The following is a 12872-nucleotide window of genomic DNA, read 5'->3' as shown; positions in this document are numbered from 1 at the left end:
AATCTTTATACATAGATCCTTTATTGGCACTGATGTAGAAGATCCAAACATGGAGATACTTAGGTCTGCAAATAATGTAATCTGCATACCAGATGGATCTAAGGAGAAAAAAATATAAACACTTTTATATATATATATATATATATATATGTATTTTTTAATCTGTGAGCATGGTAAAACAGATGTTTGTGCCTCTCAAAAGATCTATGGGCCTCACTCAAGTAATCTTGTGGAGCAATTTAATTTCAAATTTCTAAAATTATGAAACTACCTAAATTAAACACTAAATTGAAACTCAGACAAGAAAACCACCTGAATATTTATGAATTATTTTTTAACTACTCAGTGATATCCAGCCCCCAATTTCACAGATAAGTAGATGGGGGGATAAGTCAATAAGGGCAGTTGACTTCAAGGGTCTTTCCCAAATGGATAGACTATGATTCACAAACTCCTTTGACAAAAATTTGATACCCTATTATATGTAAGGTTCAGTGTGTAGTATGTAATAGCTTTTTCTTGTGCAAATGAAACCCTGTTGTTTACGCTTCAGTGAATGAGGATTGTGGCATTTTTCTTTCAGATCCTAATTGTGAGGATAAAAACATATTTCCTTAAAACAATGGAATTTTATATACATTTTGTACACTGCCTCTGATTTCGTTAATCGTATCTGCCATCCTTTCAAGCCATCCATCATCTCCAACAAATCTTACAAAGGCACAGTGAATACAGAGCATAGATGTAGAAACTCAGTATTTCCTCCTTAAATTTCACGGTATACTTTAAAAGCAGCTTTTATACTTGAGGTTCTGAAACTAATTCAGAAAGCACTATTATAATCACTATAAAAGCCAAGTTAAATTTTCTCTTGGTTACCAGAATCATTAAATAACTGAGGGTATAATTTATTCCTTGTTCATCTATGACAGATGGAAAGAATAGATTTAGGACTAACTAAACAAGGACTCCTGGTGTGGTGCTGTAGGATCAGCCCTGGACTGCAAACCACAAAATCAGCAGTCCAAACCCACGAGCTGTTCCTCAGAAACCCTATACTGGGTCACTACGAGTCGGAACCAACTCAACGGCACTTAACAACAACAACAACAAACAAGAACTGGAGTCCTGGTGTGGTACTTTAGGACAAGCACTGGACTGCTAACCACAAGGTTGGTAGTTCAAACCCACCAGCAGCTCCTCGGAAACCCCATACAGGGTCACTATGAGTTGAAACTGACTTGACAGCACTTAACAACAATAAGCAAGAACTGGTCCTGTTAATGAGTTTATTTGTGTACTATATTACACAGAGCCCTCTCATCCTACCCCTCCCTCCCACAATTCCTATGCCAAAAATTTAAAAATAGGGGAAAAAACAAGGACAAAACAAGACATGTTTTGCAGTGTGGCCTTACTTAGATCATCAGTTTGATCATGTTGTTGTTGTTAAGTGCCGTCGAGTCGGTTCTGACCCATAGCGACCCTGTATAGGGTTTCCAAGGAGACGCTGGTGAGTTTGAACTGCCAACCTTGCAGTTCAAATGGCTCTGCAATCTGGCGCATTAACCCACAGCGCCACACCAGGACTCCAGTTTGATCATAGCTGCTGCCAAACCCATCAAACCCATTGCCATCATTGAGTCAATTCCAACTCAGACCAACTCTATAGGACAGAGTAGAACTTCCCCATAACGTTTTCATGGCTGTAAATCTTTAGGGAAGCAGACTGTTAGTAGCAGAGTATTTAACCACTGCACCACCAGGGCTCCTTATAGTTGGTCCACATAAGCAAAATTTCAAGATAGCTGATGCTTAGTATTAGGACTTGGAACATTTCTGATAGAAATCTTCCCTAAAATAGATTTACATAGCCCTGTATTTTTCAGCAGAAATTCTTAAATACAGTAAATTATTCCCTGATAACTTAGGTACTCACAATGAAATCCATGATTATACTGTGCAGTAGTATAATATTGTCTGCCTTTTTTTTTTTCCATTCCCTCCTTCTCCTTCAAGTCAAGTCAGTCTGTCACTTCTTCTGCTGCTAATGTACCTCTTGCTAATATCACCACTCCCTCATATATACCACTTCTGGTTTGCAGTTTTTAATTTACTGTTAACTGGGAAACCAAGTTAATTAAGAGTTAAGAAGGCACTGGAAGAAAGGATGAGGAGTTAATTATGGGCTTTAAGGCAACAGCTTTGTGACACTTACAGGTTCTTATGTTTAGACAGCTTTCTCACTCCTTCCAGTGTGAGACAAAGTTTTGAAAGGATGTTTTCATGAGAGCACTACCTTCAAGTAAGTGGATTTGTTTGTTCTGGACAGACCATCTGAGGATAGACAAAAGGAGGTATTCCTATAGTTTCAAGTGTTTCTGAATTTAAAAAAAAAAAAAATGTCTTGGTGCATGATCTCCCTTCTTACATTTATACGTCACATACATAACGCATGTCCCAAACACTTTTCTATACTTTACATCATTTGATCCTGACAACCCTGCTGAGATAAGAAAGACCAGGTTTATGGCCCCAGAGCACAGATAAGGAAGTAGAGGCTCAGGGCAGATGAGTGATTTCCCCACAATCAAAACAATCCTTAAACAGTAAGATTGGACCCTCTTGCGTTCACATTCTGGACTATTATCACAACACTGATGTTTTCCATTACTCTCTCTTGTTTTTCACTCCTTCAAAAGGCACTAATTCTCTAATGAGACAACACTTACTCAGTTTCCTTTGAGCTTGCTTCCTGGTTGGTTTCCTCTAAGCTGTATCAGACAGCTTTACAAATCTTGCATGGTTTTCTGGCAGAATTAAAACTCCTCTGATTTTATTATGTTGAGGGTTGTCAATGAATAAAAATTCAACAAATGTATGGTCCCAACTTGCCACCAAAAGTTAACAAATGTCACCAATAAGGATGTTTTTCACAAGCGGACACTGAAGAATACATCCCAACAGATACATTTTGTGTCGTGGCAGTGTGAGAAATCACCTTCTCAAGACATTCATTAACCTTTCATTTCCTTCATAAATAATCAGTCAGAAATGTGGCTCATATTTTATATTAATCAAAAACAGTACTCTTTCACATGTGCACACTCTTGCTCTCTCTAACGTCAAACAAATTGAGAGTTTCTAATGCTAGAATAGGAGTCCTGATGTGATGCTGTGGCTTAATGCCCCAGACTGCAAGACCATTTGAACTGCAAGGTTGGTGGTTCAAGCTCACTATGCACTCCTTGGAAACCCTATACAGGGTTGCTATAGGTCGGAACTGACTCGACGGCACATAACAACAACAATGCTAGAATGGAGTCCTGGTGTGGTGCTGTGGGTTAATGCACCAGACTGAAAAGCAGTTTGAACTGTAAGGTTGTTGATTCAAGCTCACCAGTTGCTTCTCAGAAACCCTATACAGGGTCGCTATGGGTCAGAACTGACTCAACGGCACTTAACAACAAAATGCTAGAATGATATTTAAACTAAGTTCCCACTCCTTGAGATCAACGTATGCCTTGTCTCCTCCATGAAACCTTCCCTGTCTATCCCAAATCTTAGGCATCTCTTCTTCCCCTTCTCTAAGAACCTAGAGCAATTATTGGCATTGACATTTAGCATGTATTAACCATGTGATATACTGCCAAGGGTATGGGTACTAGAGGCAGACAGACTCAAGTTCTAATTCCAACTTTAAAACTTCCTAGCTGTGTGGCCTTGGGACAATTATATAAACTCTGTTTGGCTGAGATCACTCATCAGTAAAATGAGACTAAGGCAATTTAATCAGTTCAAGGAGCTCTGGTAGCGTAGCGGTTATGAATCGGGCTGCTATCCACAAGTCGGCAGTTTGAAACTACCAGCCGTTCCACAGGAGAAAGATGAGGCTTTCTGCTCCCGTAAAAATTTACAGTCTCAGAAACCCTGTGCAGGGTCACTATGAGTCGGAACTGACTCCATGGCACTTAATAACAACAACAAAACAACAATTCTTCTGAGGATTAAATATATATATAGTACCTAGCATTGTTGTTGTTGTTTGCTGTGGAGTCGGAACCGACTCATAGCGACCCTGTACAGGGTTTCCAAGGGTGTAAATCTTTACGGGAGTAGAAAGCCTCATCTTTCTCCCGCGGAGCAGCTGGTAGTTTCGAACTGCTGACCTTGCGGTTTACAGCCCGATTCGTAACCACTACGCTACCAGAGCTCCTTAGTACCTAGCATAGTGACTGGTATATACTAACAAAAACACCTTGTTACTTGTTGAGTAGGCTACTCATGGTGATCCAATATGTGTCAGAGTGTTAACTGTGCTCCACAGAGTTTTCAATGGTTAATTTTTCAGAAGTAGATTATCAGAACGTTCTTCTGAGGCACCTCTGGATGGTTTCAAACTACCAACCTTCCAGTTAGTAGGCAAGCCTAAACCATTTGCACCACCCAGGGACTGGCATATACTAGGCACTCAATTAAAGGCCAGTTTATTATTATTATTATTATTATTATTATTATTATTATTATTATGGTCAGTTATATGAGGGGGCTTCAAAAAGGTTGTGAAAAAATGGAGTTGAAAGGTTTCTGAATTTTCCTGTGAACTTTTGAAGTCCCATTATAAATACTAGTTCTGGTTTGATGTATGTGTAATTTTATTTTCCCAATTTGCTTTTAAACTTTTTAATTGTTTTGTTCATGGGGTAGGAGATGGGAAGCAGATTTATCAGACAGCTTAAGCTTAGTGGCCCCTCCCTTACTTGCATGGGCTCTTTCCAAGGACTAGATTAAAATACTATATTGTTGTTGTTATGTGCCATCGAGTCGTTTCCGACCTATAGCGACCCTGTATAGGGTTTCCGAGGGTGTAAATCTTTACGGGAGTAGAAAGCCTCATCTTTCTCCCGCGGTGCAGCTGGTAGTTTCGAACCGCTGACCTTAAGGTTCGCAGCCCGATTCGTAACCACTACGCTACCAGAGCTCCTTAGTTAAGTGCTATTGAGTCAATTCTGACTCATACTGACTCTGATAGGGTTTTCAAGAAGTGGCTGGTGGGTTTGAACTGCCAACCTTGTGGTTAGTAGTCCCATGCTTAACCTACAGAATCACACCAAGACTTCAAAATATACCAATAATTTTGTATTATTTTTCTTAAAGAAGGATCCCAAGATTTTATTACTTACAGGCATGAACACAACCTGGTCCCACCTGTGTTGTTGTTAAGTGCCGTCAAGTCAGTTTTGATTCATAGCGACCCTGTATAGGATTTCTGAGGAGCAGCTGGTGAGCTTGAACCAACAACTTTGTGGTTCAAACAGCCCTTGCATTCCAGTGCATTAACCCACAGTGCCACAACAGCAGTTGTGTCTTAAACCTCCATGTTATTCCCCTCCATACCCCACTCCCTGAATCCAGCACAGTGCCTGCCAAATTGTTAGTACTCAACAAAATGACATGTTATGAAATCTTCAATTAGCCTGAACTTTTGCTGCACTTAGCACCTAAGAAAAGAGGCAGATAACAAGAAAATAATCATATATATATATATATATGTAGTCAAAACTTAGAACTTACAACTAATACCCTGGGGTTAGAAAATAAATAATAAGCTTATATACTTAGCTCTGGTAGCATAGTGGTTACGAATCGGGCTGTGAACCGCAAGGTCAGCAGTTCAAAACTACCAGCAGTTCCGCGGGAGAAAGATGAGGCGTTCTGCTCCCGTAAAGATTTACAGCCTCGGAAACCCTGTACAGGATCACTATAAGTCAGAACCGACTCCACGGCACTTAACATGCTTAGAAATAATTAAATGCACATTGTAAACAGTAAGACTTAGGTGTGGTGCTATAGGATAATGCACTGGACCATAAGGGTCATTTGAACCATAAGGTTGGTGGTTCAAACTCACCAGTCACTCGTTGGAAACCCTATGCAGGGTCGCTATGAGTTGGAAATGACTCAAAGTCACTTAACAACAACAACAACACATAAAAATCACAATAAGAATGATGGGGGTTTCTCAACCTCAGCACTGCTGACAGTTTGAATCCAATATTTCTTTGATGTAGGGAGAAGAAGGCTGAGGCTGCCCTGTGCATCGTAGGATGTTTAACAGCACCCTGGCCTCTACCCACTAGATGCCAATAGCACTCTCCCCAAGTTGTGACAACCGAAAATGTTCCTAAATTTAAAAAAAAAAAAACTAAACTAAAACTACTGTCATTGAGTAAATTCTGACACATAGTGACCCTGTATAGCGTATCTGAGACTATAAATCTTTACAGGAGCAGACAACCTCATTTTTCTCCTATAGAGCACTGATAAGTTTCACCTGCCGACCGTGTGGTTCATAGTCCAGTATACAAATATTGCCAAATTTCCCTTGGGAGGAAAAATTGCTACCAGTTGATAACCACTGTTCTGTTGTTGTTAAGTGCCAAGTCAGTTCCGACTCATAGTGACCCTGTATAGGCTTTCCGAGGAATGGTTGCTGGGTTTGAACAGCCGATCTTTTGGTTAGCAGTCCAGTGCTTATCCTGCCACACCTTACCAGGATTCTAGGACCCTTCAATCTACACCTAAAGACATCCAGATCATAATAAGTCTTTCATATTAAGGAAAGAAAGGGAAGGCAAGCATTAAGCATTTCAGGAAAGTTTTCAATAGACAAAAACAACTTCAGTTAACTTGAAAATCCCATTAACCCCATTACTTGAGTGTTCTATTCCCTAAGCATTCCAGATAACAAAAAAAAATGTACTGTACATTCTATTTTCTAATTTGTATGCAAAGTTCAGCCCATTTTCAGGCTCAACAGCTAAACACAGAAATTCAGTTCCTGGGTGGGGGATCATCAGCTTTATTGCTTCTGCTATCTATTTTAAGTGACAATGATGCTACTGACCTGGAAGTTTAGAGGGTTTTTTTTGATCATTTAAACTCTGATATTAGCAATTCTCCCTGAAAAGAAAATGTAATAAAAAGAAGCCTGGTCCAATTTTACTGCACTAAAAAGACCTAACACTGGGAATTATTGAAACCCAGTTGTTCTAGCCATTCCATTGTGCCATTGAAAATCCCTTCTTTAATAAGCAATATTTCTTATTCCTTCCTTCTGCAGGTTGTGATCCTGGGAAAACATTCAAGAGGTTATCACTACATGCTTGCTAACCTGGTAAGAACAAGCAGAATTTAAAGTTCTTTGGGCAATAGCATCTATTATATTTGTGTCATCTGTAATCATCCAAAAAGGAAATACATGAAGTACCTAATGAAGTATGTTTCAACAAGGGACATTAAGTGACTCTGTCAGTCTCTAGCCACCTTTCTACTTATAAAACGCAACTTGACTCTCTACCCTTCAAACTTCCCATGCCTATAAGATGTGTGATATTATGGAAGCTAGTATTTCTTTAGGTTTCGTTTATAACTCTTCTTTCTCAATTAGGACAATTGGTTTAGTAATTAACAAAATGAATTCTAAATTAGTAGTATCTGTGTGACAGGTGTTGAATAATAATACCTCTGTGAATGAAAGGAAATGTTAAATCATCACTAAGATACTAAGAATCTATTACATAACATGAGTTCTAACCCCGTTTTTGTTTTATTAGTTTAACAGAATCATGACCATTTTAAAGTTCTTAAACCAAAGAACAGCAACAAAAGTCAAAGATTATCATAATTATATCTTAGATTTCTTAAATCAAAAACTTTTTCTTATATTTTTTAAATAATGCATAGTTTTCAATGAAAAGGGAAATGTTATTTACATTTCTTTCTTAGGAAGTATGTACATCTAAACATTTTATCAGATCAAGATTAGAGTCACAACTTTCATATAAAATAGTGACTGTCTGATCCACTAATTTGCTCATACTAGAGAACTTGAATCCATTTTGGGGATAAATGAGTCAAGTAGTTTAGAAGGAGAAATCTTGCTTCTTCATTTACATCTGATTGCATTCAGTTTGGCTTTTAGGCACCCTGAAGGATGTTTCCTGACTCAATGGAAGTTAAGCAGGAGCTTGTCAGGAAACATGAATGGCACTACAACGAACCTGAGACAATTAATGATGGACTTTTACCATTCCTTTTTCACTAATATGTATATTTTGCTCTCCTTTCTTTCTTCCTCCCTTTTTCTTTTCTTTGTCCTCTGCCTTATATATCCTAGGAAGTGCAAGATCTCCTAGGAAGTACAGTGTTTTAAAATGTGGGGGTCACATGTCACTTACAGGATATGAGCTGACTCTAGTATATACATAAATGTTTTATTATAATGTCTTTATTTACCATGTCTTAGAAAAATAGGAAACTAGCACATCAAAATTCTAATTTTATAGATATGTACTTCATACAAGGCTAAAATAGAGATTTAACATCAATAGGTGAAAAATTAATGTGTTAAATAAACAATAGCATTGGTAATATACAAATGTGGCAAAATTGTGACAATGGTATATGTATAGTTAAAGTTTTAGAAAGAACATTGGACTGGGGGGTCAAGAAGTTCATGTTATCATACTTGCTTTACTAGTAGTCAGCTATAGGACCTTGGGTAAGTCACTTCACCTCTATGGACTTCAGTTGCCTTACTGTAAAAGGCAGGAGAGGGTGGAAGTTTGGTTCATGTGTCAGTTCAGTACTTTGGAAGTAGATACTAAGATATAATGAAAAATTCAAGACATTTATTTATTGGAAGTAATATCTGTGAAAGCTAAAAGGGAGAGAGAGAAGGAGTAGGCAGCAAAAACTTCAGACTGCAAAACAGGTCTGAAACTTGTGAAGGAAAGAACAAAGGAAGGTTGATAGGAAGAGCTTCAGACTGTGATATAGCTGAGAAAGTCTTAGTACAACTTGGAACTCTGGTGTGAAGATTACACATAGAGGCATCCCATAATGCCTCGAAATGGTGATCTGTTGTTCCCCCACCTTACTCAGTTTTGTTGTTTTTCTCTTACTCAGTTATTTGCTAACAGCATACAGCCTCCACTTGAAAAATCCTGAAGGCACCTGAAGCTGGTGATTTTCCACTAACATAACTCCTTTAGACAGATTTTGTCTTGAGGGAAATAGGAGCAGTGCATATCAATGGCTATCTCAGTAAGCCTAAAATGATCAGATGGTTTCTAAAGGCCTTTCCCATTCTAGAATTTTCTGGTTCTTCTTATTCCTACTGAAATCTTTGAGCTGAACTTTTGTTTTAATCCTGAAACCTAGACCTTAATGAAATTAAACCTGTGGAGTAATGTTGTTGTTGTTGTTAAGTGTCGTCGAGTCGGTTCCGACCCATAGCGACACTGTACAGGGTTTTGGAGTAATGGGACTGCAAAATAGAATCATTAGGGAAAGAGTGGGGACAATAATGATAAACTAAAAGCCTAGCATAGAACTCAGAATTTTAAGACCTGAGAGGGTTTGTACAATAAGTAGAATCTGTTCCTTCAGAAACAAAGCAATGTATAGTGTCAATCTGAATAATGAAAACATGCTTTGAGAGGCAACCCCTTCTCCTCCACTAGTGGCCTTCTTTTCAACTGAGCACAGTCAACTGTTTCCCTGAGTCCCTGTACTCTATATCAAATTGCATTCGAGTAATACAGACAGCAATAGTTGCTTATATCTGATACCAACAACGGAACGGATTATCCCCACCATGGTTTCCATAATTTTTTAAGCAGAGAAAAATACCCACAAATACTGTCCTTCGGCGATACATACACACAGAGTAAAACCAAAAGTATTTAGAATTAATTTGAATGATCAAGAAAAGGAGTAGTGGATCTAAGAAGATGCTTCTTTCCAGGATGAGCAATCTGGTCTTTCAAAATGAGCCAGCTGGGTGAAAGCCCAGGACAAATACACAAGGAAGCAAAATCTAACCAGACTCTTGGTGTCACAGCACAGAACCACTGCTTTCTTCATCTACAGAGTCAAGACCACCCAGATTTCTTGCCTAAGTCTCTTTATCCAAGCTTCCTGGAATCACCTGTATCATAGCCCCATATATCTAGCTCTCTGTTACTGAACTCTTCTATGTGCATGGGCCTCCCTTGGTACCAATCCTAAAATATGAAGATATGGATATTCCATAAATGCTTCAACAGAGGCATTCTACAGGTCAGAGTGTGCGTTTCAAAGTGGACAAAGAACAACAGAAAATTATGACTTGTTGAAATCCTTCAAAGAAAGAAAATATTCCACCAGAAGCACAGGTCAGAGACACAATCTGGTTTGGCCAAAAGTGAATGTCCCCATACTGCAAGTAAATCTTTTCTAAATTCTGCATCAATTGATAAATCATTTCTTTTTAGGTGTTGTTCCATAATTAATTGCTATTGTTTTCTTTTCCAGGACTTTTTTTTTTTTAATGTTTTATTGTGAATTGTGTGATAGTTTACATGGGACAACATTAGCTTTACATTCATCCTATCCTATATCATTTCATTGCCATGGTTACAATCCCCTCCATGCATCATCAACCAACCAAAGGGTATCCCCTGCAAGCCTGCTCCCCGGTCAGCACACAGCCCCTCTCCCTCTCTGCCTCTAGAGTTCCCAGCAGCTCCATCTCTCCACGTCATCATCTCTGTCTCCATCTCTGGTGTCACTGTTTCTCTGGGTAGGGTCCCGCACTACACTCTTCTCCCTTGATGGTCCCAGGGACCTCTGCTCCTTTTCCAGGACTCTTTAAGGTGATGATAATGTTACTCTAGTGTCAGACGTAACCAACTCTTTATGTAAACAATCTGTCAGTCAAGCAGTCTCTCTTTCTCTCAGGGTAAGGTCTTAGATCAAGATCCTTTATGCTACATTCCCAGGTGTGTTGTGATTTAATTTTTCCCTCTATGTCAATAGTTATAACCCATGATATACAGGATTCCAAACAGTATATGCAAAAGAGGGAGCCAATGTAGTATAATAAAAATGGCACTACACTAGAAGCCAAGAGACAGGTTTAACTCCCAAGAATTCCTCTAACTAGGGTACAACAAACCAAATCTCTCTGAATCTGCTTCTTAATCTGTAAAATTGAGAGATAGATCAGATTACTATTTCCCAAAGTATGCAGATGATTTTAGGTAGTACACAGACAAACCTCTTTTTAAATTTATTCATTTTGAATTTATATTAAGTGTGTATTTGAAAAATGATAATTAGCCCATCAATTATATAATTTTAGAGATACCATTCCTTAGAGTAAAAGTAAAGTAGATATTTAGGTTAAAAGTCTGAATTCCTATAAAGAAAAATACTAGGTAAATAATAGATGCTTCACCTACATGGGGTAAAAAAAAGGCATAAAGGTGGCTTTTAATGACTAAAGTTTGGAAAACAGTTAAAAAGAAAAGTTCATAAAATGCTCAAAGATCACATGCAGCTCTACATTTCTTCCCTGGTGGATAGTTGGCTTGGACCAGGGAAGGAAGGAAAGTGTAGGTACAGCAGCTGGGTGAGCACCGAGGACATAAACAGGGGAACAAAGCTAGGGCTCTGTCATTCACAGCATGGATATAAACTCATAAAGTAGTCCATCCAGGTGGGCAAAAGCAAAAGGGGGTATGATTACCCTTAGGCAAGTTATAAAGAGACCTCAAAATCTGAAGATTCAATCAAAATAGTCTAAGTAGTTTGTCACAAAGTGAATTAAATTTGGGGTCAGATGGTCCAACAACAGATATGTTGGATACCCAGCCCCCAAAGTAAGGCCAAAGAAACAAGCAATTGCAATGTCCCCTGTAGAACATGAGTCACATCAAAGGTCATTCCATGCTACATTAGTAACCACTTAGAAAACCCAACAGTTTCCCTACCTAGACCAAAACTAGTCCCAGAATTGGAGACAGTGCTGACTCTGTAATGTCAGCTGCTAGGGTAGAGAGTCGCAGGAGCAGTCAAGCAGGCCTTTGTGCTACAGGAGAAAAAGGAAGAAGCTAACACACTGTAGACTCCTTTATGTTGTGCTAGGTGTCTTCCTTACATTTCTCATTTGTCTCAGAACTCCTATGAGAACCTTCTTCCTCACCTGCACCATCCTCCATCATTTTACAGATCAGAAAATGGGTTCAGAAAGGGTAAATGATTTTGCAAACTCTCACAGCGAATCCTTTGCCAAACCCAAGTTGGTCAGACTCTTGGTAGGTAGAACATGTTCCTCTTCCCACTTTCCCCACCCAAGCACCTCAATGAGGCCAGTTGGTCCCACAAAAGTCACATAGGAATATTTGCAAATAAATAAATGTAAATGAATGAAATGCAAACTTAATATTTATAAGGGTGAAATTAGCAGAGATTAAAATATGGGTGGTCAGCAAAGGGTCAAAGTGAAATACATCTTACTAGGTAATGATTGCAACTCCATCACTCTCTTCTCTCCTGACACCTTCCCTCTTCTCTCCAAATCTCTCTCTCTCTCTCTCTCTCTCTCTCTCTCTCTCTCTGTCTTTCCCCTTCTCCCTGTTCTTTCACACACCTCTTCCCTGTTCTTTCTCATTACCCTTCTTTCTCCTGGCCTCTCTCCTTTCCCTCCTACTCACTCCAATCACATTATTAGTGTACGAAGAAATACTAATGGGAGGGATACTTTGCTGTTGTTGTTAGGTGCCATGGAGTCGCTACCGACCCATAGCAACCTTATGCACAGCAGAACAAAACACTGTCCGATCCTGGGCCAACCTCACTACTGTTGCCACACTTGAGTCCATTGATGCTGCCACTTGGCCAATCCATTTCATTTGGGGGTCTTCCTCTTTTTCTCTGACCCTCCACCTTATCAAACATGATATCCTTCTCCAGCGACTGGTCCCTCCTAAAAATATGCTCAAAGTATGAGAGACGAAGTTTGGCCATCCTGGCCTCCAAGGAGC

General features: G+C 39.1%; 1 protein-coding gene across 2 annotated transcripts in view; it reads left to right on the top strand.

Annotated features, from left to right (window-relative positions):
• The window catches only part of GRIA3 (glutamate receptor, ionotropic, AMPA 3), a 491170-nt gene that overhangs the window by 299035 nt on the left and 179263 nt on the right, over window positions 1–12872 (top strand). For both annotated transcript variants that reach the window (XM_006862852.1, XM_006862853.1), the window contains exon 5: window positions 7124–7177. In XM_006862852.1, coding sequence (XP_006862914.1) covers window positions 7124–7177 — 54 coding nt within the window. The remainder of the gene's footprint in view (window positions 1–7123; window positions 7178–12872) is intronic.

The sequence above is a fragment of the Chrysochloris asiatica genome, unplaced genomic scaffold, assembly GCF_000296735.1.
Source record: "Chrysochloris asiatica unplaced genomic scaffold, ChrAsi1.0 scaffold00051, whole genome shotgun sequence".
NCBI lineage: Eukaryota > Metazoa > Chordata > Mammalia > Afrosoricida > Chrysochloridae > Chrysochloris > Chrysochloris asiatica.
Note: the sequence above shows the minus strand (reverse complement) of the source record. Positions and strands in the feature narration are given on the sequence as shown.